Source organism: Stegostoma tigrinum, chromosome 12 (assembly GCF_030684315.1).
Source record: "Stegostoma tigrinum isolate sSteTig4 chromosome 12, sSteTig4.hap1, whole genome shotgun sequence".
Taxonomy (NCBI): domain Eukaryota; kingdom Metazoa; phylum Chordata; class Chondrichthyes; order Orectolobiformes; family Stegostomatidae; genus Stegostoma; species Stegostoma tigrinum.
The window spans coordinates 29,881,807-29,909,046 of NC_081365.1; the positions used below are offsets into that span (position 1 = coordinate 29,881,807).

General features: G+C 39.7%; 1 protein-coding gene across 5 annotated transcripts in view; it reads right to left on the bottom strand.

Moving 5' to 3' along the window:
- Positions 1–27,240, bottom strand: part of senp7 (SUMO specific peptidase 7) — a 111,064-nt gene that overhangs the window by 62,318 nt on the left and 21,506 nt on the right. For 4 of the 5 annotated variants that reach the window (XM_048541035.2, XM_048541034.2, XM_048541036.2 and 1 more), the window contains exons 5-7: positions 26,704–26,916; positions 12,151–12,266; positions 9,022–9,194 (exon numbers count right to left, since the gene is read on the bottom strand). In XM_048541035.2, the coding sequence (XP_048396992.2) occupies positions 9,022–9,194; positions 12,151–12,266; positions 26,704–26,916 (502 nt within the window). The remainder of the gene's footprint in view (positions 1–9,021; positions 9,195–12,150; positions 12,267–26,703; positions 26,917–27,240) is intronic. The other variant, XM_048541039.2, reaches the window with a different exon arrangement.

Below are 27,240 nucleotides of genomic sequence, written 5' to 3' on the forward strand. Positions count from 1 at the left end.
AAAATAACCTAACCTACATTCCCCTCAATTCACTGCTGTCCATGTGCATGTCCAGCAGTCGCTTAAATGCCACTAATGACTCCGCTTCCACAACTACCACTGGTAAACTATTCCATGCGTTCTCAAATCTCTGGGTGAGGAACCTCCTTCTGACGTCTCCTCTATACCTTTCTCCTAATACCTTAAAACTATGACCCCTCGTGGCAGTCAATCCTGCCCTGGGGAAAAGTCTCTGGCTATCGACTCTATCCATGCCTCTCATTACCTTAGGTCTTATTTCAGTGAGATAAGCACTTCAGAACACCATCTAGTACTTGGGAAAGTTAGTGGTGATATCTTGGGACACTCCTTATCACAGTACAGTTGGTGTTGAAAGTATCAAAATGTTCAAAAAGGTGGATAAATCTCCTGGTCCTGACCAGATATATCCAAGAACCCCGCAAAAGGCTAGGGAAGAAATTGCCGGGGCCCTGATATATTCGTATCATTAGCCACAGGTGAAGTGCCAGAAGACTGGGGGGTAGCAAACGATGTGCCCTTATTCAAGAAGGGCTGGAAAGAAAAACCCGAGAATTATAAGTTTAATGTCTGTGATAGGTAAGTTACTTGAGAAGATTATGAGGATAAAATAGACATACATTTGGAAAGACAGGGTTCGATTGGGAGTAGTCAGCATGGCTTTGTGCATGGGAGATCATGCCTCACCAAATTTGTTAGAGTTCTCTGAAGTGACCAGGAAGGTTGATAGGGGCAGGGCAGTTGACATAGTCTGTGTGGATTTCAGTAAGGTCTTTGATAAGGTTCCACATAGTAGGCTGCTCTGGAAGATTACATCACATGGAATCCAGGGACAGCTGGCAAATTGGATACAAATTTGGCTTGATGGTAGGAAGCAGAAGGTAATACTGGAAGAATGCTTGTCTGACTGAAAGGCTGAGACAAGTGGTATGCCTCAGGGATCAGTGCTGAGTCCATTGCTATTTATTTTCTTCTTCGATCGTTTGAATGAGAATCTACAAGGCAAGATTAGTAAGTTTATGGATGAAACTGAAATAAGTGGTATTGTGGACAGTGAGGAAGATTATCCGAAAGGATCTTAAGCAGCTGGGGAAGTGGACCAGGAAAAGGCAAAAGGCAAATGGAGTTTAACATACATAAGCATGAGATGATGCAATTTTGAAAAGTCAAATCCAGGTAGGCGTTTTGTGGTGAATGGTACAGCCTTAAGGACTGTAGTGGAAAACAGGGATCTCAGAGCTCAGGTGCACAGTTCTCTCAAAGAGGAGTCAGAGGTAGACAGGGCAGTGAAGGAGGCGTTTGGCGCACTGGCCTTCAGTGAGGGTATTGAGTATAGAAGTTGGGAAGATATGATGGAATTGAACACGATGTTGGTAAGGCCGCATTTGGAGTATTGTGTTCAGTTTTGGTCGCCTTGCTACAGGAAGGATGTTGTTAAAATGGAAAGAGAAAAGAAGAAATCTACAAGGATGTTGCCAGGACTCAAGGGACTGAGTTACAGGGAGAGGTTGGACAAGCTAAGACTTTTTTTCTTTAGAGCGTTGGAGACTGACGGCCGCCGGGTTGGGGGGGCGGGGTGCGGTGTTGGTGGTGGTGGTAAGAACTTATGAGGTGTATAACATCATGAGAAGCATGGATAGGTTGAATGCACTCAGTCTTTTTCCTATGCTGGGTAACTGAGGACTAGAGGGCATCAGTTTAAGGTAAGAGGGGAAAGAATATATGGGAACTGAGGGTGGTGCACATATGGAATGAGCTGCCAGCAGAAGTGGTTCAGGCAGGTACATTAATAACATTCAAAAGGCCACCGCTGAAAGTAAGCATGCAGGTGCAGCAGGCAGGAATGGCAGCAAGTTGCACATTGGTCTTCATATTGACAGAATTCGAGTACTGGAACAAGAATGTCTTGCTACAATTATACAGGACATTGGTGAGGCCAGACCTGGAAAATTGTGTACATTTTTGGTTTCCTTATCTGAGGATGGATGTTATTGCTAGACAGTGAGCAAAGGCTTGCTAAATTGATTCCTAGGGTGGCAGGACTAATATATGAGGAGTGATTGAGTTGGTTAGAAATGTATTCATTGGCATTTAGGAGAGAGCGGAGGGATTGCATATAAACCCATAAAATTCTAAACGGAACTAGACAGGTTAGATGCAGGAAGGATGCGCCCATGGTGAGGGAATCCAGAACCAGGGTTCATAGTTTAACAATAAAAAGTAAACCTTTTAGTACTGAGATGAAGGAATCTTTTCCCCCCCACCGACTCAGAGTGGCACGTCTGTGGAATTCACTACCACAGAAAGCGGTTGAGGCCACTTTGGGTTTCTTTAATACTACCCTCTTAACGCATGTCCTATACCACCTAGAAGAATATCAGCAGCAGATACAAGGGAACAAAATAACCCGCAAGTAATCCTTTATACATCTTTGGAACTTTATCATTGATCCACTGTCATGAAGTCAAAAATCCTCGATTCCTAGTGTTGTAGCTATACTTATATAGGTTCAAAAAGGCAGTTCCTTCAGCAAAATTGTAGGGTGCGGATAGGAAAATGGAGTTGAGGCTACAGTGATCTCATCCAATGCCAGAGAAGTATCCACAGGCTGAATGGTCTACTCCAGCTTCTCTATTTGTTTTTCTTTTGTTGTATGGAGGGAGTAGTAGTTCAAAAAGTGAACTCTGAAAGTAAAGGGAAAGGTGTGGCAATGCTTTCAGAATTGTTGTGGGAGAGGAAATGATGCATAAACTGGAAATAAGCAGTATTGATGACAGACTGCTTATGGATTTGAAGTACAGGTTGGAGTACAGCAGCACATTCATTTTTTTTTAAATTTAAGTGGGCATTCAGGAAGCAGATGGAACTGCCAGAGGTTGATCAGAATAACTTTTGATTTTCTCATTGTTCAGCTGCAGAAAATACTGGCATAGTCCCAGCTTCAAAGAAAATTCACAGTAACTTTATTCTTAGTATAGTTTAAGCAGCTGACAAAACAGAAAACATTCTGCTCATGGACATTTCCCGATTTCCTTAGATTGAGATTGTTTTTAATTGAAAAAAAAAGCTGTTGACCATTTTTTTAAAAAAGAAAAAGGCTGTTGATTTGACATTTATGCAGAGTATCATTAAAAAGGAGCAAAATATCACCAGGCATTTGAAAGATTGTTACCAAACAAATTTCAGACACAGCTACACAAGGTAATATCAAACTAGTTGACCAAAGGCTTGATCAAAGAGGTAGACTTTAAAGAATTAACCTAAAAAGCTGGTAAGAGAAGCAGTGAAATTTTGGAGGAAATTGTCAAATTTAGGACATTGGCAATAAAGTCAAGGCAGAGTGGAGGAGTGAATAAAATATGAGGATGCTCAAGAGGTCACGATTAGAAGAACAGGCATCTTGGATGGTGTAGACTGAAGATATTAGCAACAAAGGGCAGGGAAGACTTTGGAAGAATTTGAAAATTGTAAAATTTTAATGTGAAAATTGCAAAAAATCAAGCCATGCTCAACAAGGAGTATGGATATGTCAGGTGTGATTTAGGACATGAATAGGAGGATTTAGAACTGTCAGGTGTGCAGACAGTAAGAAATGAGACCTCAGCCAGGGATGCACTAGTACAGTCAAGTCTGGGAGAAAACAAAGCTATAGGTAAGTGCTTCAGCAGCAGTCAATCGGAGATGGACAGAATCAGTTAATGTCACAGAAGATTTCTTTCCATTAATCATAGGATAGGATCATCATTTTCAAGGTCAGAATTTATGACTCATCTATAAAATGCCCTCATCACACTTTCATCACCTTTTCCAACATGTCATTCACTGGCTTGTATCTTAAACTTACAAAGTAATCCCAATTTATCTGTTTTTTTTTAAATTCACTCTTTGGGACATGGGCATTGCCGACTAGCTAGCATTTATTGCCTATCCGTAGTTGCCCTGAGAAGGTGGTGGTGAGGGGTCTTCTTCAACCACGGCAGTCCACATGCTGTATGTTGACCCACAAAGCCATTAGAGAGTATTTGACACAGTGACAGTGAAAGAATGGTGATATATTTTCAAGTCTGGATGGTGAATAGCTTCAAGGGGAAATTGCAGACAGTGGTGTTCCCATACATCTTCTGCCCTTGTCCTTCAAAATGGAAGTGATCAAGTGTTTGGAAGGTGCAGTCTAATGATCTTTGGTGAATATCTGCAGTGCATCTTGTGGATAATACACATTGCTGCAACTGAACATTGGTGGTAAGGGAGTTGATGCTTGTGGATGCAGCACCAATCAAGCAGGCTGCTTTATCTTAGATGATGTCAAGCTTTTAGAATATTGTTGGAGCTGCATTCTTCCAGGCAAGTAGTGATAATTCCATCACACTCCTGCTATGTGCCTTGTAAATGATAGGCAGGCTTTGGGGATTCAAGAGGTGAATTACTCACTGCAGTATTCACGCCTTTGACCTAGTCTAGTAGTTCCTGCGTGTATGTGGCAAGTCCAATTCAGTTTCTGGTCAATGGCAACCCCAAAGATGTTGATAGTGGGGGATTCAGTGGTGGTAACAACATTGAATATCAAGGGGCAGTGGTTAGATTGTCTCAAACGTGACTTGACACTTGTCAAGCCGAGGCAGGATATCATCCAAATATCATTGCATTTGAACACTGGCTGCTTCAGTATCCGAGGACTCGCAAATGGCACTGAATATTGTTTGTCGATGACTGCACATCCCTACTTTTGATTTCATGATGGAGGGAAGGTCATTGATGAAGCATCTGAAGATAGTTGGGCCAAGAGACCACCATGAGGAATTCCTGCAGAGATGTCCCAGAGCCAAAAAACACAAACATGCTTCGATATGCCATGTATGACTCTAATCAGTGCACAGACTTTGCTTGATAGCACTGTTGGTGACATTTTCCATCACATTACTGATGATCAAGAGTAAACTGATGGGGCAGTAATTGGCAGTGTTATATTTGTCCTGCTTTTTGCATATAAGATACATGGATAATTTTCCACACTGTTGGTTAGATGCAGGTGTTCTAACTGTACCGGAAGAGAATGGGCAGGGGAACAGCACATTCTGGAGCACAAGTCTTCAGGACTATTGCCTGAATTTTATTTTTGGTCAGGTTACATATCCTTTACTCTATCCAGCACCTCCAACTATTTCTTGATTGAATTAGCTCAAGTCTGGTATCTGTGATGCAGGGGACTAGTGGGGAGGCTGAGATGGATCATCTACTTGGCACTTAGTTGTTTACTTGTCCATCATTTGTGACTGGATGCGGCAGGACTGCAGAGCTTAGGTATGGTCGCAGGAGTCTCATTGTCAGTTCTGGTGCATTCCTGACATTCAGTAGTGTGGCCAGTATGTTAGGTCGTCTTGGGTCCTTGACGGACACTGACCACTAGAAATCACAGTAGCACACAAACCCACTGTCACACTACGTCAAACACTCAAAGAACCAAAAGATCCCATAACCACGATATGCAGAATCAATGAAGTGTACAAAGTACCATGCAAGACTGCCAAAAACATTAAATCAGTCAGTTAGGAAGGTAACCAGCCATTAGCAAAACGAACATTCCCTCATTTCGGTACACTCAGACAACAAAGGCCAATTCAACTGGAACGGCATGACCATCCTAACTCAAGACAAGCTCACATCCTAGCTGACCACACACACGCATAGAAACTCAGAGGCCTGGTTCTCCACCAATAATCATATACAAACCTTGGCAAAAACGAACCAGAAATGCCAACACCTCTACAGATCGGAACACACATACTAAGCAGAGTAGAACTACATTGGTTCATTGGAGGCCACACTGATGATGTTACCTAGCATGGTGACGAAACGTCTGAACTACAACCAGCCAGCTCGGCGAGCAAGTCACCCACAATCTAAGCTATGAATCTTCGAAAGAACCTTAAGCAGTGGAACAGTGATTAAGTAGTAGTTAAATAATTCAATATTTGTTCAGATCCCGAATTTTGTTTGTATTTTAAATGTGGTATAATAGTAAAGTGGGTTATCCTTTAAGCCTAGTAGATTGACTAACCAAATCAGGAACACTTGCCTCTAAATAGGATAAAAGTTAGGATCTAGGCTACCTCCTTGACGTTTTGAGATGGTTTGGTCTGGTCCATAACACCAGCATGATCAGTGGTACTGCTGCCAAGCCACTCTTGATGGTGGGCAGTGAATTCCCCCACCCGGAATACAGTAAGTACCTTTGCAGCCCTCAGTGCTTCCTACAAATGGAGGGGTACTGATTCATCAGCAGAGGGAGAATGGTACATGGTGATCAGCAGGTTTCCTTGCCCATGTTTAACCTGAAGCCATGAGACTGCATGGGGTCCAGAGTGAATGCTGATAACTCCCAGGGCAACCCCCTCCTAACGTATACTACTGTGATGCCATATCTGCCAGGTCTGTCCTGCCAGTGGGACAGGACATATCCAGGGATGCTGGCGGTGCAGGGACATAATCTGTAAGGCATGATTGCACGGTTCCTGACTGCATCAGGCTGTGGCTTGACTAGTTTGAGAGACAGATCTCCCAATTTTGGCATTAGCTCTGAGATATTAGTAAAAAGGACTTTGCAGGGTTGACAGGGCTGTTTCTGCTAATAGCCTTTTCTGGTGTCTCAGTGTTTAGTTTCATTTCTTTGTTGAGACTTCGTAGCCATTGATGCAACTGAGTACAAATGGTCACTGGATAAACATATGGATGACAATAGAATAGTGTAGGTTAGATGGGCTTCAAATTGGTTTCACAGGTTGGCGCAACATCAAGGGCTGAAAGGCACTACTGCGCTATAATGTTCTATGTTCTATGAATGGCTTACTAGGCCACATCCAGACAATAAAAGAATATTCTACTCTATATTCTATATTAAACAGCCAATGGATATTTTAAATTGTAAATACCACCTGCAGGTGGCCCAAGAGAGAAATAATCCATGGATGCAGCAGCAGCCTCGGCCCCAGACATTTCGTCCCAGCTCAGGGAAGGGCCCCTTCCCAGACAGTACAGCAGCTTGAGGTATCTGTGTAGCTCAATGTCTGAGGTGTAGCCAAGGTGACTTAGTCCACAGACACCTCTGATTCACCAGCCCAATTCTCCACCACAGCCTCAGCTCCCATCAACCTGGTGACATCAAAACAAGGGCCCAGACATTTCTTGCAGCAGTGTCTGAGCACATGCAGGGCCTATTCTAGCTATGTAGATATTTACTCTAATTTTAAATAGCATATACACAGTAGGGGCAAAAGTGTTCTAGGTGTGAAACAAGTGAGCTATGACTAGTGCAAAAGAATAAAGAAATAGGATTCTGAAATTTCTCCAATAGTATCTCCAATCTCAAAGCCCCATTTCACATTTTCAAATGCATGCACAGCCCATTCTTTCGGTCATACGTTCCTCATCGATCTTTCTTATTCATTGAGTATGCACTGGCCCCTAGTTTAATTTTACCAATGGTGATAAATCCTTCAACCATCTTACTTCTAGAGTTTGGAAACCGCCTTATCCTACCAACAATTTTTGTCACCTACTCTAACTCTCATACTTGGATCAAACTCTTCAGTTTTCTTTTTAAAATTCACTCACAAAATGACGGCATCACTGAACAGTCCAGCATTTACTGCTTATCCCCAATTGCCCAGAGAGCAGTTGAGAGTCAACCATATTGCTATGCATCTGAAGACATGTATAGGCTAGACCAGGTAAGGGTGGCAGTTTCTTTTCATAAAAGGTATCGGTGAACAAGGTGGGTTTTTTTGAAAATTGACAATAGCTTCTTGGTCATTATGAGGCTCTTAATTCCAGATTTTTATTGGATTCAAATTCCACCATCTGCCATGGTAGCGTTTAAACACAGGTCCCCAGAACATTAGTAGGGTCTCTCAATTAATAGTCCAGCGATAATACCACTAGGCCATCAATTCCCAAAAATTGCTTAGAATATTACGCAATGTTAAAGATAATACAAGTAGCAGTTGTTTATGTTAAACAAAATTAGTTGACTCATTAAGTTTCTTGATATATGTTAGTCAACTAAAATAAAACTAAAAAATTGCTGGAAACACTCAGCAGGTCTGAAAACATTCGTAGGGAAAGAAACAGTTAACTTTTCAGGGTAAGGTTTTCACATGTACAGCAAGCACAATATTTTGTTATTGCTTTGGTGTTTAATTCACTGCTATTTCTCTTCCAGGAATGCTGTACTTCCAGAAGTACAGATCTTCTCTTTGACGAGATTTCAGTTTCTTAGCTTGTTCAGTCTCGTGGCATTCCACTTCCCTTCTTAGGTTTGATGAAGTCCCTTGATATGAAATATTAATTCAGTTTCTCTCTTCACAGATGCTATCAGACACAGCATTTGCGTTTTGATTTCACATTTTCATTTTCTACAGCATTTTACTTTAATGGGTCAACTGACCAGGAGAAAATATTTACAAGGATATTCTCAGGATTGGAGGGTTTAAGTTTTTGGGAGAGGCTGGACCTTTTCTCCCTGGAGCATTGCAGGTTGAGGGGGTGACCTTATTGAGGTTTATAAAATCACGACAGGCACAGTTAGAGTGAATAGCTAAAGTCTTCTCCCTACGGTGGGTGAGTCCAAAACTAGATAGCACTGGTCTAAAACTGAGAGGTGAAAGTTTGAAAAGGACCTGAGGAGTAACTTTTTCCACACTGAGGGTGGTGCCTAAATGGAACGAGCTGCCAAAGGTGCTGGAACAGGCTGGTATAATTATAAGATTTAAAAGGCATCTGGACAGGTCCACGAACAGGAAGGATTTAAGAGGGAAAAGGGACAAATGCTGGCAAATGGGACTAGGTCTGATTGGGACATCTGGTCAGCATGGGCAATTTGGACTGACAAGGTCTGTTTCGATGCCGTTTAACTTTATGACATTGTCTTAATCAAACCGACACTACCGTATTTTTTATTTTAAAAATGACAGATATAAAATAGCTGCCAAAAATATATCAACTAACCTGTGACGGTGGAACACTATTAACATCTCTTTGGCTAGAATGATCCTGAAGGTCAGTACATAATCTTTTCTTCTTAGGGCTTGCAAGTGCTGATTCTGTTGATGTGTCTTTATTAATTTTATTCTCTTCCCACAACTGGCCTTTTTTTTCTGTCTGTTCTATTGCACAAATACCTGAGAGCAAAAAAAACAATATTTTACAGTTTTCTACATAAACCATTTTTATTTAACTTCAAATAATCAAAATGCTTTTCAAGTACTGATATCAATCAATGGTATCCATTCTGCAGGCGTACTAGATTTCATAAGTTCAAAAGCTCGCAGAACTAACAGGAGGCCAAAGATAGCTGATCAAAACCAATTACTTACCGGACTGGTTGTTTGAGAAATTAAATACAAAACCTACAAAACGTAGGTCAAAGCATTTGAAAGATTGCTGTTCAATGAGCACAACAGCCTGTTGCGTGGTGGACATGGTTGAGATGGCAGAAGTTATACACACAGAAATTCTGATTACCCTCGGTCTTCTGTAGGTTTACCCACTTATCCGTCAACAACTTTTCTGGCCAGAAATCCGAGTATGGCCTTCTCCATATGCAGAGGAAATCAAGGAAATCCCATTCAGCATAGCAGTAACGACGCAGGCCAAGTCACAAACTTTTTCATAATTCACCATTTACAGCTCATTTCAGCAGTTTAAATAATTCAAAAGACCCTAAAGCCATACCTACAGACGGAGGAAATTTTTGTGGAGAGGGCCGTCATAGATGGCTGGATGGGATTGTCAGGTTTTCAATTTTCCAGCAATTCCCTTGAAGTCAGCTGCAACATTCAACTTCAGTCCATATCGCAAAAAAGACTATCTGGCTTTTGGAATATCTACATAAACATCTTTAATGAGGAACCACGGACGGCATACAGAGAGGCATGGTGACAATAGGATCAGGGTTTAAGGCACGGCCAGAACATGTACGTCACTTCTGTCGATAAGATGGTACCTCCTCAGTGACCCAAATGAGGAGTTCGGCATCACTTCACTCAAATTGTAACCAGAAATTGAGCTTCCTTTCCTGAAATGTGTTTTCACTGCGGACACTTCAATGGAACTTCATCTGAAACTAGCAAAACCTATCTCACTGTAAATGAAGTGACATTATGTAAAAGACTTTTGAATGGTAGCATAGATTTACAAACTATTCATCCATCTCAGGGCCAAGGTTTGAATTTGAATAGTTTGGAAATATTGCACATATCCTTCTCCCTTAGGACTGAAAACACCTAGCTATTAAAAAAAGTATATGACGGAGAAATTCAGTAAGCCTGGCAGTATCTGTTTATCTGGCCACACAGTTAATGTTTCAGGATTGAAAGGGTCTGGAAAATAGTGGTTTTTCCTTTGTTGACAGAGGGGGAGGTGATGTGAATGGAACATACAGAAGACAAAGGAAGTGCTTTTAATCAAAAATAAGAGGGCACAGTTCAATGTCTACAGCAGTGAACTCCATGTTGAGTCCTGAAGATTGTAAAGTGCCCAAGTAGGAAAAGAGGTACTGTTCCTCTCTGTTGTGTTGAGCTCTGCTGGGAGACCGCACAGACACAGGACAGGCATCTTAGCATGGGAAAGAGATTTGAAGGTCCAGGTCATTCCTCTTCCTCCGTAACTACCCCAACCTACCAGAATCTTGTTGACTCTGTTCTCACTACAGCAGACCCAGTTTCTGCTTTCGCCCATGGTTGTTCAGTTCTATTTACAGTTCTATTACAACTCAATCTCATCTTCACTACTATAAATACTTCCTTTGCCTTTTGGTCTGGGCACCCTCCTTCTGTTCCACTCGTTTTTTCTCCCCCCTGCTGTCAACAGCAAAACAACAGCACCATTTTCCATCCTCTTTCAGTTTCAAATTTCAGTTCTTCGTCAAATTTGAAAAGCCACCACTTTCTCTCTCCAGAGACACTAGCAGTCCTGCTCAGTTTCTCCAACTGACTTTTTATTTCGGATCTCCTATATTCTCAATATTTTGCTTTTATCTAACTATAAAATGCTCACCTAATCTAATCAGCACTAGGAGACAGTTAAACCATGTCAAAAACAAACGTAGCATTAAGTGATGCAGTGAAGAGAGGTCACACAGGCAGCTCACTTTCAGAATAGCAAATTTTACTTGTGCAGGAGAATAAGATTGAGCTAATTGAAAGTCTGTTCAAAATCAAGGCACCACAATGTTGCAACTGATTTTCTGAAATGACTTCTGATTCTAAAACTTGTTTGAAATGAGGCTTTTATATAATACATAAAGACATGGAAAAATAGTCCAACAATGCTGTACTTTCAAATTCGCTTTTACGTTTAACCAGTGGCTATAAAAGGGATTGTGGAGTGAACATTACATGCCCCTGTGCATTATGTTTCAGCAGGGGGGCACTAAGTGGGCCAGAAACCTAACCCACCACATTCCCAACCACTTCTGAGCTAACCTTCTTAACACCGAGGTTGACCAAGTGCCAAAACCAACAGCAGGTTATGGATACGGCAATGGCATGGACTTCTTCTAGGTCCATCAATTCAACGCTGACTTTCTTTCCAAGGAAGATGGGTTGAAGGAGCAGCTTACTGCTACCTCCCACCCCCAGGTCTCCCTGCTCACTTACAGTTCTCAAAATCCTTCAACATACTGCATATTCCCTTGCCTTGTTTTCTCTCTATGAATACGATAAGCTGCCCCAGATTGAAATTGACCTTGTTTTTCTGCCCACCTAACCAGTCCATTGATACCTTCCTACAGCCTACAGCTTTCTTCTTCAATACCAACCAGAGAGTCAATTTCTGTATCATTTGCAAAATGCTTACTCATGCTCCCTATGCTCATGTCTAAACCAATGGAGTACAGATAAATTCACGGCTGCAAGTTCCATGTTTGTTAAAGAAATAACTGATTAAGAATTAGCCATGTATAGATGCTTCCCAAATTAATCATTAAATTGGTACTACTTTTTAGGACAGTAAGTTGACACTAGGTTTTGGTGTCAATAACACTTCTGGACCACAGTTCTCTTTCAAAAGAAAAAAGTGCAATACAAATAATCAGAATTAGTGCATCAACATACCAGATAATTTAATACTACACACCTCTATCCTCTTTCCCAGATATTCTTCTGGATGATGTACTAGTTTCCTTTGCTCTGGTTACATTTTCGCTCTGTTTCGAGATATTACATTCTGATCTCTTCTCACACTGCACTCCCCTGGAACAGAGAAGTTGATGTAATTACCTCTGCAAAAGGTATCAATTCTCAAATTAACATTGTATGTGACTGATATGTTTATGAATCATGGTCCTTTCAACTTTTTACGTGACCACAAAGTAATTTGAAAGGGCAGCTTGTGTTTGGCCTGCGCAGAAGCATGTAAGTAGCTGTGTAGCTTAGAGGAAACATTGGTCATCACCAATGTTAAATATTGGAAGAGACTGTTTTGCTTTCATTACCATCCCAATAACAGCTTTCACTATCATTGCTCCAGCAAAATAGACAGTAGCCTCTGGTGGGCACACAAGTATATTTTAATGCAAAAATCCAGGAGTTATAGTCAGTCAGTAATTTGCTGCTTCTCCAAAGAATATTTTGTATAGGCATTCAACATACCACAATGAATTGAATACCAACTGAGTTAACAAGAACTTTAACTCTTAGCCAGTTTGTCGCACTGTAAAATCTTAGGAAAATATACCTTGTTAAATGTAGTGCAACTTTATTTTTGTTAAAATAAAACAGCAAAACAACATCAGAATAAAGTGCTAAACATCCCAGTCATTGATGGTCTAAAGAAGCTAACTTAATCTTTAAAAGGAACAAATTCCCCTGAGAATTTTAGCAACTTCACATTTTATTTACTCTGGCTTCATTGTCTTATAGTCTATCTTAATTCAACCTTAAATGATTTCCCCTCTCAAATCTAACATTTACATTAAACCAAAGAAAATGCTTTTTTGGCTCACTGGTTATGAATTCTTCAATGTGAAAAGCTGCTCACTTGCTTGCTATCATCTCTGTTGCTGCACATCAATAGATCTCAGTGATTGGCTACAAATTTAAAGTGTCATTGGGAAATGATAAAGTACCTCGAAAGTGATCACTTATTTTCGTAGCAGTTTTATTCTTATAAAATCAACAGCAAAATCCATTAACAACAAAATTTGGGCCAATAAATACATTGCAATACTAGAGATATTCAATTTTTACATAGCAATCATCCAATTGAATACTATAGATCTGCTAATGAATTATTTTGAACTTTTTTTTAAAAAAGGACTTAATTAATATTAATGAGAAATAAAGCAAAGTTATCAGCAGTACACTGTCTATTTTTGTGCGATAAGAGTTGCATGTAATAGGGAGCAATTCAACTGTGCCTGAAAATTGTTTTGGGTACAAGGTGAACCTGTTGAATTGTGATGCAGAAGACAGCAATTGCAAAAATAAAAACTAATTAGAAGGTGAAGTATGTAAGGAACACAGAGGTCAAGATGCAAATTTGTGAGGTGGAGCTGGCAAAATAGTCATGTCATTAGAAAAGCAATCCAGAATATCAAGCTAATATTCTGGGGCATATGTCTGAATTCCACCACTGCAAATAGTGAACTTTCAAGTCAATTTGAGATGATATTATCACTTTAAGAGGTTTTTTTAATCCTGTTTTTGATTTGAAGAGAGGATGTAAAGCAAAGTGCCGAGCTGGCGACTGAGGCCACTGGAGTAAACAGATTGGGAGGCCTCGAACTTCTTTCAAACAAACAAACAAACAAAACAAAAAAAAACCAACAGCCTGAATGGCTGTGACCAATTCTCACATTAAGATTTCTCGGTTTTGGTTTCTTGTAATATCAAAAGCTATTGGAATCTCAACACAGTTGGAAGCCTTACGAATATCTCCCAGCTGCTACTCTGAATTTTCTCCTGATTTTTTTCTCCCCCCTCCTGGATTGAAGAACCGCATGTGAGAATCTGTATCCGAATTTTCTTCTTTTGCCAAGGGAGTGTTTATGGGATGTTACCATTTTGGAACAGTTAATTAGTAATAGTTGCTGTATCAATTATTCTGTTAAGTTTTCCAATAGAGTTGCTATTCTAAATTCTTTTCTTTGGTTGTACTTTAAAACTACAGAATTTAAATAAATTGTATTTTACTTAGCTTTAAGTAGTTTGACGGTCTCACTGCATCAGGAATAGACATGTTATATTTGCCTTCAAAATAAGGAAACATTAGGGTTTTGGCTACCCTAAAATATTTGAAAAGGTCTGATCTGGTCCATAAGAATTTTTTCTTTAAAACACAGAATAAGATACCCTAATGATGGCCACTGTTGACTGATAGACAAACTCATCTGGTTCCCTAAATCCTTTTGGGAAAGGAACCTACGTTAACTAGTCTACCTACATGTGACTCCAGACTCACAGCAATGTAATTGACTTTAATTGTCCTTTGGGTAATTAGGTAATTAGCAATGGGCAATAAATGCTAGCCTTGCCCATAAATGAATTTAAGAAAAAAAATACAAGATTCAAGAAAAGAAAATAAATCGTAAAGGAAAGTCATAAAGGTCAATTCCAAGTAGGGTAACGAAGAGGAAAGAGCTTTTGCTGGAACAGAAAATCACAAAGGAGAGTAACAGCATTAAATTTCAACAAAGAGGGGAAAACAAAATAAGCTACACAGACTGGAATGCTCAACATTTGGAAAACAAACTGTGGGAATTAAAAGAAAAATATCACAGCAGGATTGGATCTAACAGTGTTTGCAGGAGCTTGGCTGCAATTTGGGAAAGTGTGTTATTAATCATGTAGTGTCACAATATTTTAAGACAATCAAAGTAATGAGAGACAAGGGGAGTGCCAACTTTGGAGAAGGAAAGAATACTGTTGGGAACAAATATGAAAATGGAATCAACATTGTTTGAGTTTAACAGATGAGGAACTTGCAATGGAGACCCACACAACCGTGTGTCTGTGTGTGCTAAGTGCATCAGAGAGGAAGGGAAATTTGTTGACAGTTCAGAGATGAACAGGAGCAAAAAAAATACTGTAAGAAGTTTAATTATCAGCATGATTGTGATGGGGTGGGAATCAAAATCTTAAGTTGTAGATAGTGATCAAATTAGCAAAAGTTAAAGCAAGCTAACCAAGTACATAGGAAGTAACAAAAGTCAAATCATTTGAAAAATGATACCTCGACAAATGTAGTGTAACTTTGTTTTGTTTTAGAAAGTCCATCAAAATAAAATGCTAAACATCCCAATTAACAATGGACCGGAGAAGCTAATTTAATCTTTAAGGAACGTCAATTTCCCTGAGAACGAACAACTTCGCATCTTACTTATTTTGGTTTTAGCTATTTTCTTAATTAGGATTTCATTTAATCTTTAAAGGAATGTTAAATTTCCATGGGCAGGAAAAGGCAATGCCTACAAAGTTGGTGGGAAAAAAATAACATGGGCGTTGAAGTGGGAGAATTGTAACTGTGCTTGTAATACGTAGACTGTAACCTGTATAAAGCTTGGAGGAGTTCTGTAATTTGGCAAAGCAAGCATGTTAAAGCCTCTCTCCATGCACGCATGAAATAAATTATCTTCATCTGTTCCACTGGAGTCCTCTATCAGTTTGGAAAGCATCGTTACGACAGCTTGGCATAGTCAGCAAGATTTTGTGCCAAACTCTTGGGGTAACACTGCATTTGGGGGAGTAGGTTTTTGTTTAACCCCCATAGTTACAGCATAGAGTTGCATGGACAGATGTGAATGCGATATAAAGAATGTGAAGGAGAACTCAGGATAAGAGATGCTGGATGAGAAAATAGCTCTCGGCTGGCACGTCAGGAGAGTATCAGGTAACCAAAGCCAAAAAGCTACACAGAGAGGTCAGACCCCTCAGGAACAACTAGCGAGACAGCAAGTCAAAGCTGGGCTGATCAGAAAGATAGGATAGTGCTAGCATGGAAAATAAATTACTCATATTAGAGTCAAGCAGGATAAAGTTGGTGAAACAGGAAAGGCTATAAACTTCAAGAAGTCTTCAAGGGCTCCATCATCAGGTTTATAGCAGAACAGTTGAAGTGATTAAGAGGGTGCTAAAAGAAGAGTGAAATCCACAGGGAATTGCTGGGAAACAAATTTTGATGGATGGATCAGAAGGAGGATAAAACAAAGAACAGGAGTGGGAAAGCGATCATCAGCACCTTCTAGCCTTACAGGATTCTACATCAACTCCACCACACTCCTGCAGCAGGCTTGAGGGGAACCAACTGGCCTACTCAAGGTTGCTTATGCTGTCTGCATTTTAAGTTTATAAATTGCTGAGAATCAAACAAAATTTCACATCCTTTATTGCCCATGCAGCTCTGACAGCACATAATAAGTGTAGTAAAACATTAAAAGAAAGCATCAGCTAAATGCCATACATGTGATGAGCAGGCCTATCAGTATCCTAATGGAACTGTGGGCAATACCGAGAAAGGGAGAATGGGAACTGATGCTGGTGAATCCGAGATAACAAAGTGTAGAGCTGGATGAACACAGCAGGCCAAGCAAGGCCTGAAACATCAGCTTCTGTGCTCCTAAGATGCTGCTTGGCCTGCTGTGTTCATCCAGAAAGGGAACTAGATTAACCTAATTTGAGTTAATGCTAGAAAGGACGAGGAGATTGCCAGGGAACAACTGATAACAGTGGAGGAGAACCTACTTTTCCCAAAGAGTTGTGAAATCTGTGGAATTCACTACCCCAAAGTGCGATGGACGCTGGGAAAGTGAGTAAATTTAAGAAGTAGTTAGGTTCTTAATTGGTAATGGATTGAAGGGTTAAGGGGAGAAGGCAGAAAAATGGGGGTGAGGAGCATATAAGCCATAAATCGAATGGCAGAGCAGATTTCAATGAGCCAAGTGGCCTAATTCTGCCCCTATACATCTTATGAACTTATGAATGTTGTGACTGGTAATGATAAAACAGAATCCACAAGTGGAAGGGTTAAATGATTAGAGAAAACAGTACATGCAACTGCCTGAGGTGCAACAGATTAGAGATTAATTATTTCTGTATGATAGAAAGGTAGAAGTGAAAGCAAGACCCAGTGTGAGAGGTAAAGTTTGCAACCAAGTGAGTGAGGCCATACAAGGTAAATAAGATGAGTGATACATGTACTCACTTGGATGTGAAAAGGAGAAGGTTGCTGGAAACACTCATCTCAACTGAAGCATTTTACTAGTTAATTTTCCATTTTGTTTTGCAGAACTAACCCTGAACAACTGGTCACAGTCGTTAAATTTACAGGAAAACATTATAAAAATAGGAAGACCTGCAGATGCTGCAAACCAAGAGCAAAGACAGAATTTGCTGGAGAAGCTCAGTTCTGAGAAAGGATCACTGGGAAAGGGAAATATTAACTGTGATTTTTCATCGTAGATGTTGCTGAGCTTCACCAGCAACTTCTGGTTTTGTTACAGAGAACACTGTTTGGCATCCAATTCTTTTAAGATTAGTTTTCTTAGCAGAAGGAACAAAGAGCACCCAACGAACAAACACCCACGTTACAGATGAGACCAAGCTATACCACAAGCAATACAGAGTACATCATTCAACAGGGCACTGAAATAGAAAGAGGTCAGAAATCACACAACGTCAAGTTATAGTCTAACTGGCTTATTTGAAAACACAAGCATTCAGAGCCTCTCTCCTTCTTCAGGCTCCGAAAGGCTGTGTTTTCAAATAAACCTGTTGGACCATGACCTGGTGTTGTGTGATTTCTGACCTTGGCAACCCCATTTCAACAATGGCACCTCCACATCATAATAGGAGAAGAACAGACACCCCGGAAAATTGATGAATAACAGACTCTTTGGAGAGACTGGGTCATTCAACAAATATCTGAATTTAACAAGAGTAGGTTTTAGGTTATCAAGAAATTGACCTAAGCTAATCAACAATGATGAGATCATGCACAATAAAAGGTACTAGCTCACGGTACATGTTGTTCTAAGCATTTCCAATATCAGTTTGCCTAATGGTATTTGGGTTGGACTCAAGCACTTTATACAGCTTTGGTCAAAGAAGTGATAACACTGGCCACTTATTTTAATGTAGAGGCTGGCTCCCAGTCCAAGAAAAAGATTGACTGAAACTATGATGCTGCTTGGCCTGTGTTCATCCAGCTCTACACATTGTTATCTCTGACTGAAAATTAGTCTGGTCAATGATATCACTTCAGCATTCAACACAAGGACCCCAACAGTAAATTCAATTGATTTGGCTTCAGTAGACTAAAAGGCTCGAATTCAAAACTTAAGGGTCTCAACTGAAGGAAGTCTTGAAAAAAAGGGACAAAAAAGATCCAGGACAGACAGACGGGTACAGATCAACACCTGATATGGGTAATTCAGAGTTTGAACACAGTACTAGAAACTGATGCCTAACGTATTAATATATTGATCAAGGTGCAGGAAAATCTTTCAAATGAAGAAGTGATCAGGAATGATGTCTTCAGTACCCACTGATCCTGGACCCACAGAAGGAAAGATCCGAGACAAATTCATATGGGTGAGGTACCTCTGAACTGGCTGCCAACACAGTGTTAAACATGCATACATGAAGGGCAATGTATTATGGATGACATGTTGACCAGCCATACTCTGGCATTCCCAGTTCTACCAGAAACAACAGGCATTAAGATGTTTTAAGGTAGACAATATTGGGTTCATTAGAAAAGATTATTATGTGAGGCATCACAACATCCCACCACATGGGTTAGAAACAGGGATAGATAAAATTACTAGTTTAGATGAAGTGTAGAAACATTTTCAGTCGAAAATGCTTATCTGATAACACCTAATAGAAGAGGCAAGATACTAAATAGAAAAAAGGAAAAAGTGTAGGAACTTCTTATGAGAACCAAGATACCACATGTAAGCAGGATAGATTGAAGAAGAGGATTGCACTGACTGAGGGGGGACAGAAGGAGAAATTGGCACACAGCATTGTACATAAGAAATGTATTAGTTCTGTAATTACAAACACACAGGACAGCAAAACATCCAAAATTCTCTTTGCCTTGAAGTAACTAATTCACAACACTAGATAGTATTGACAAGTCTTAAAATCTATAAGTTATTTTAACATTTTCTTTTGCAGGATGTGAGCAGCAAAGATGTTGAATTTATGAGTATGAAGTGAATCAGATCTTTATTAAAATCGGTTTGAAATATTCAATTATATGGAAAGCAAAGATTAGGATAAAGCATTACATCTGCTTTATGACTTGAAAGTTCTTTCAGGTGCAAGGTATGATCACTTGCATTTATAAAACACTTTTAACACTGTAAAATGTTCCAAGGTGTTTCACAGAAATAAAAATCAGCCAAAAGCCATCAAGGAGCTGTTACGTAAGTAAAGATTGATCAAACAGGTAAGTTTTAAAGTTCATCTGAAAGAAGAAAGAGAAGGAGGAACAAGGAATCTGAGAAAAGGAACTCCAGGTTTAGCTGGCTATAGGCACCAAAATGGTGGGGAATGTATGAGGCTGTAGTTAGAGGATGTCAATGTTTGAAGAGATGTCATGCTGGAGATGGTTACAGTGGTAGGGAAGGGAGAGGCAGGTTTTAGCCAATATATTCTAGACAGGTTTAATTTTGTGAGATGAAGCATTAAAGGAGTAAAATCATTTTATTTGATTCAGATAAAGATGAAGATGTGCTCAAAACCTTCTAGGAAACATTTTAATCTTTGTTTTGAAATGTAGACATCCATGCCAATCTACACACAAAATCTGGTTCGACAAACAATTGGTTAAACAGTTTTCAGAGTGTTTCAACACTAAAAATGGGGGAGGAGGTTTCAAAGTAGTGAATTTTATCTTAAGATCATGACATTTGATATGTAACAATGTCTCAATTATTATGAAGTTTTAAATCTGCTTATCTACCCATATTTTGGAAGAGGTTCTGAACCTTCAACTTCAATTCCTCAGGTTACAGAATGCCACTGATTTAACGTGACAATACGTTACACACTTGAAACATCTATTAAAAGAATTCTCAGTACTCAAGATCTGCTGGCCAAGAAACGGCTCAGATCATTTGCAATTTTATGCAAGAATATCAAACCAGTTCAAGTGCAGCTATAGGCTTTTGGATGAATGAAAAGTTTCAAGCACAATGCCTGAACAATGGGAATCTTTTCATCAAGACATTTTGTGCCAATGTTAGACATGTTCCCAGGCCACATACTACTCATTAGAGGGACAGTAAAGCTAACTGAGCCCTAACTTTACAGAAACAATCCTTAGTTTTCTATTTGACAAAATTGCCACCTTGTGGCCTGGAAGTGAAATTGCTAATTTGTTTTTACTCATTCATTGGATGTGGGCATCACTTTTTGTTCGTCTCCAACAATCAAGCCAGACAGGGCAAGGATGAAAGTTTCCTTTCCTAAAGGAGTGGGAGCGAGGACTGGTGGTGGCTTAACCCAAGGGTCACCACAAGGCCGGGGGGGGTGGGGGGGGTGGAGAAGAGCTTAAGAAGGTGGGACCTTCATAGATTGTGATGCAAAGTGATCCCAACAACATGGGTTCAATTCCCACACCAGAAAAACAAATCACCTACTTGGACATGGTCTTCCTTTGAATAAAATCTGTTCATTTGCTAAATAAATCGCTTCAGCTATGTGTTATAACCTTAATAACGTAAGAAGGAGCAGATCATACTGCCTCTTGAACCTGCTCCACTATTCAGTATGATTCCAGTTGCTCAGCAGCCTTAACGCTACTTTCCCATTGCTCCCCAAATCCCAAATTCCCAGGGACAGCTAAAAAGAACAGGGCATAAAGTAGCTGAAGTGGGAGGAAAGTAAGAAAAGACTACTTTGTATTGCATACACGTCATTTCCAATATCCTGAGCTACAAGGATACATAAAACAGAATTGTTCACATTATATGGATTTAAATGGCTTAACATTTATTGTCAAGGCTTCAATGTCTTGAGAAAGACTCATATGAAAGACTGATAAACAAGGCTGACATTTTCCAGCCATTACTGTAAGACTTCAGATTTAAGAGCAGAATTAGACCATTCCATCCATCAAATCTGGTCCACCATTCTATCACTGATTCATTTAGACTCAGATTCATATAGCACAGAAAAGGTACTTTGACATAACTACCACTAGAGATGCACTAATCCTAATTTCCTGTACTTGCCCCATATTCTTGTGTTATTTGAAGTACTCATCCAAATATTTTTAAATGTTCTAAGGTTTCCAACCTCCATTACCCTCCCTGGCAGTGCAGGCTGATATATTTCTCAACTCCATCCTCCTGCTTTCTCCCCTTAACCAGGTCCAAGGAATCATATGGATGGAACAAAACCAATGTATTGAAATTACCATTTCATCCCAAAAGCAATAAAATCAGAAATTATAGTCAATATCAAAACCTCAGATCTTCCATTTAATTTACATTGATCCATATATTAGGAGAAGAAAGGTTACCTGCTCAGCTTCAAAATGGTATTGAAGCTAGTACACATGAACTATAATTGACTAGCTTACTTGGCAGAGCACAGAAAGGAAAAATAAATTCACATACATGGGACTGGAAAGGTTTGCCCTCTCCCCTCCTCATCTCTCAAAAGGAGAAAATGGTGAAAAAGTAGCTGAAAGATACTACAATTATCTGAGAATTCTAGAATTTACAAATTTCATGGCAGTTTGTTCAAACAGGACTACAGTTAAACAACTGTGGACACAGGTCTCACTTTCACAAGTCATGGTCTCAAACTTGAAACTGGATCTGCTTTTATCTTACTGATTGGAACCAATATTCTTTTCAAACTTATTACTTGCAGTTGTCTGGAAGTTTAATGTTGCTTGCTTTCTTCCCTCTGGGTTAGAAGGTAATAACATTTCTCCTTCACTCAAGGAAACCTTAGAATTGGCTCAGAGATAATGGGAACTGCAGATGCTGGAGAATTCCAAGATAATAAAATGTGAGGCTGGATGAACACAGCAGGCCAAGCAGCATCTCAGGAGCACAAAAGCCGACGTTTCGGGCCTAGACCCTTCACAGGCCCGAAACGTCAGCTTTTGTGCTCCTGAGATGCTGCTTGGCCTGCTGTGTTCATCCAGCCTCACATTTTATTATCTTAGAATTGGCTCCTTCATTTCGATTGAGCTAACTGTGTCCTAACTGAACTATGATAGCTGTGTGATAAAAATAAATTTGAAAAATTGTTGCAATTGGCTGAGAGTGTGTTAACAAGAGTGCCCTCCTCAATCTGGTAGTAATTACCAAAGTGATAAAAGATGTTATCAAAGATGCTATTCAGCTATGTTTATTCATCAATAAATGGTTAACTAGTCCTCAACTCAAGTTCGGTCAGGATGACTGTTCCTGACTTAATTTCAGCTTTATTTCAAACATGAACAGAAAGCTAAATTCCAAAAGTTCCAGGTTAAAGTGAATGTCTTTGCTATTAAGATGTTTATGTGCAACAAGATCTGGGCAATATCCAGAATTGGGCTGACAAGGGGCGAGTAACATTCATGCCACACAAATGCCAGCCTATGACCATCACCAATACCCCTTGACATTCAATAGAGTTACCATCACTTAATCCCTCACTATCAACATCCTGGGGGTTACCATTGACCAGAAACTCAACTGGACTCACCACATTAACACAGTAGCTACAAAAGCAGGCCAGAAGCTGGGAATACTAACTCACTAACCCACCTGCTGATTCCTCAAAGCTTGTCCACCATCTACAAGGCACAAGTCAGGAGTGTGATGGAATACTCCCCACATGCCTGGGTGAGTGCAGCTCCAACACTCAAGAAGCTTGACACCATCCAGGACAAAGCAGCCCGCTTGATTGGCACTACATCCACAAACATCCACCACTGACGCTCAGTAGCAGCAGAGTGTACTACCTACAAGATGCCCTGCAGAAATTCACCAAAGATCTTCAGACAGCACCCTCCATACCCGGTGACCACTTCCACCCAGAAGGACAAGGGCGGCAGATATATGGGAACACCACCGCCTCCAAGTTCCCTTCTAAGTCATTCACCATCCTGACTTGGAAATGCATCGCCGTTCCTTCACTGTCACTGGGTCAAAATCCTGGAATTCCCTCCCAGTGAGCATTGTGGTCAACCCACAGCTGGAGGACTGTAGCGGTTCAAGAAGGCAGCTCACCACCACCTCCTCAAGGGCAACTAGGGATGGGCAAGAAATATTGGCCAGCCAGCGACACCCACATCCCACAAAATGATTAGACAAAAAATAAATAGCATTTGGTAGGCACGGCACCAAGCAGCCCTTACAAAACTGAACATAAGAACACAAGAAATAGAAACGGGAATAGGTCATTCAGCTCCTCAAGCCTACTGTTCAGATGATCTGACATACGACTCAAATCTGTTTTTGTACCAGCTTAGCATAACTATCACCTCCCTGATACTTCCAAAACCTTCAGTGATTTAGCCTCCACAATTCTAGGGAACAGAATTCCAGACACTGACTACCCTCTGGGACAATTCTGGTTTCATACGTCCACGAATCTCTCACTATTACTGTACTGATTATGTTAAAACCAATGTTACAAAGTATCATTACTAGATACAGCAAAATTCATAAATCTTCATGATATATATATCCAAGTCAAGATGGTGAATGGCTTGGAGGGAACTTAAAGGTTGTAGTGTTTCTATATATACTGCTCTTCTAAATCAAAGTGGTCATGGGTTTGGAGGTGTCGCCCAAGGGCTATGGCAAATTTCTGCAGTGTTTCTTGGAGACAGTACACTGCCACTGAGTATCAGTGAAAGAGGGAGTGGACGTTAAACAAATCAAGCAAGTGTCTTTGTTCTGGATGAAGCTCCTTGAGTATTTTTGGAGCTGCACCTATCCAGGCATGTGGGGAGTATTCAATCACACTCCTGACTTGTGCTTTATAGATGATGGGCGGGCACTGGGGAGTGAGGAGGGGAGTTATTTGCTGCAGTATTCCTAGCCTCTGAACTGCTCTTGTAGCGACTATAATGTATCTTCACAAAATGATCTGGTGATATTCCATAAAATTGTAAAAGAAATTCAAGAATTCCAATCAAAATAGGTAAGCTAAGGGCTCATGGAATTGCACGTAACACAGTAGCATGTATAAAGAAGTGGTTAATGAATGGTAAACAGTGTGGGCATAAATTATGCACATTCAAGTTGGCAGGTTGTATATAACAGGTTGGCATATGCATCATGGGACCCCAACAATTTATGATGTACATTAATGACTCAGATAACAAGAGGAGTCAGAAACTAATTTTACTAATGATACAAACCTAGATGAAAAGGTCACAACCTGCATGAGAGATATAGACTGGTGAAGTGAGTGGTAAACAAGAGCAAAGATGGCATGTAATGTAGGAAAATTGTGAAGTTACTTGATTCAGTGTTAAGAACAAGCAGAATATTTTTACAAAATGTGAAATTTCTAAATATTCGTGTTCAAACAGCAAGGAATATAAAAAGTTAGTATGCAGGTACAGCACATAAGTAGGATGACAAACAGCATGTTTGCCTTTATTGCATGGGAACTGAAGTACAGGAATAAAGAAGTTGTCCTACAATTGCCCACAGCTTTGGTAACATCAAATTTTAAACACTATGCAGGTTTAGCTTCCATATTTATGAAAGCATATTCTTGCATTGAAGGACGTACAGTGAAAGTTCAATGAACTAATCCCTGGGATAATACAGATAAATGGACTATTTATCCGATGGTGAGAGGCTGCATATACAAGGCTGAGTATATATTCTGAACTTTAGAAGAATGACAGATCAGCGCATTGAAACACAGAAAATATTGAAGGGGCTTTATAGAGTAGATGCAGAGAGATCATGTTCCAATCACGAAATCTAGAATACAGAGCTTAGTCTCCAGTTAGAGGCTGATTATTTAGGACCAAAATGAGAATAAGTTACTTCAGTCAAAAAGAGTTATGAATGTCCATTCAGAGGGTTGAGGATGATACATCTTTGAATATATTTAAGACTGAATAGACAGATTTTTGGTCTGTAAGGGAATCAAAGGATATTTGGAGCTGGGAGGTAAAGCAAGTCGAAGCCCAAGTCAAGTCAAGATTAGGTTGAATTGTGGAGGAGGCCAAAAAGGCGACGTTGTCTACTCCTACACCTATTTTTTACGTTGTTGTGAACTCATCCAATGGTCAGAAATTCATTCTGACAGTAGTCAAGAGTACACCCAAAAAAATGGGTGCTATTTATCAAGGTAAACAATACCTTTCTGAAGCAGAAGACTTGAGGTCCTGTCAGCAACTTCCATTACTATATGTTTAACCAGAGCAGTGCCGCTGACTTTTTTTTTTAAAAATGTCACGGTACTTTCATCTCAAGATCAAAAATTTACAGCAGGCATTTTACCCAAGTGCTTTATAAAGCTATCCTACAAGAAATGCTAGAGTATATGTACCACTGAATAGAAGTTTTTAAAAACAGTTGTACACATATCTTTTACGATTTCAAGGTAAAAGCAGTATGATGTTACAAAAGAATCCAAAGTATTTATTACAACCAATCTCAGATCAGACCTACGAATGCTTCCTTTGTGATCATCTGCTGGAAAATCTTCTCCCTCTTGCACACCTGGAATGACTGTACATTTAAGATAACATTTTATCTCCAGTGACATTGCTCACTGGGTCAAAAGGACACAAGATAGATTACAGCCACATCATCTAGAAGTGGCAGCTTGCAACTACAACATCCAAAAGGATCTGTCTGGAATTCCCTTAATAACTGATTATACAAATATTTTTAATGTGAATGCAAAAAAAGTGGCCAAAAATCTTAACTGTGAAAATTGTGAAAGAAGATTGAGTAGGTGATGATTATTCTAATATTATTATTTACAGATTAACTGTATCACCAGTCATATGAACTTTGATACCAATGCATTGAGTAAGAAGAAATCCTATCCTCAACTTAAATCTCCAAAACCATACAGAATTTGTGGTGTAATACGGGCAAAAACAGCATTGTAAAACAGTTCAGCTAAAAAAAAAGCAAACATTGAGTAAAAATTCTCAACATGGAGAATTTGTCAAATTGAGAAACAGAATAATTCAACTTCAAACCAAAACCAAGCAGAAATCTTCCAACTGGGAGAAAAGCAAACAAAATAAAATTCTGCTGCAGCTCAGCTGAGTCATCCAGACTGAAAACGTTAACTTGCTGTGTCCCCACAGATGCTGCCTGGCCCGCTACGATTTTCAGCATCATTTGTTTTTTAAAAATTCCGATGGCCACGCAGCTGGAAAAAAAATTGAGTATCACTGTTTTTATGAAGTTATGAAACTGATGAAGATCAAATCACTTCAAAAAGGAGTTAATCTCCTTGGCATCATCCTAGGTGATTTCCAGGGGACAATGCACCTTTTCTAAAAGTGCATTGAAGACAAATGTAGAGGATCATAATTCAAAGCAGAGAAACTTTAAGATTAAACAAAGAATAATCCACAGGAAACTCAACAGTGCACAAGGTGATGTCTTTGCAGACTTCACAAAGAAAGAAACAAAACTGATGCATTCATGCATGCAGCAGCTGGTTGAAGCATAGCTCATGAACCCACCTGCTGGATAAAATGTTCGTATGACTATCTTGGTGAGATGATTTGGTTTCCACGTGACAATTATCTTTTAGTTCACTGGTTGATGTGTAATTTTTTTTTGCATTTGCAGTGTCAGTACTTTCGACATTACTACAGTCTTGCTTTTTTAGGTGCAGCAAATGTTGTCTTCCTGAATCTGTCATCAGCACATCTCTGAGTACAATTCTGGCTTCCCTGGCAAAGTGCAACACAAATACAAATGTTTACAGAGGAATTAGTGTAAGTACTACCAAAAAAGAGAAAAAATGTTTTTGTGGAAATTTATGATCTTGTCTATCAAAAGCAGAGCAGTCACTATTTTACAAATGTCCAATGCTATTAGATGATGTTCAGCAAAACGACGTACCATGGAACATCTACTGCAGTTTTGCAATATGACCCCACCGCTGTCAAATTTCCTCCCTCTACTGAAGGGAGGTTGAGTTGAATTTCATGAACATCAGTTCAAAACTCATTTGAAGAAGTGTTCACAAAAAAGCTGAATTTGTGGCTTGCACA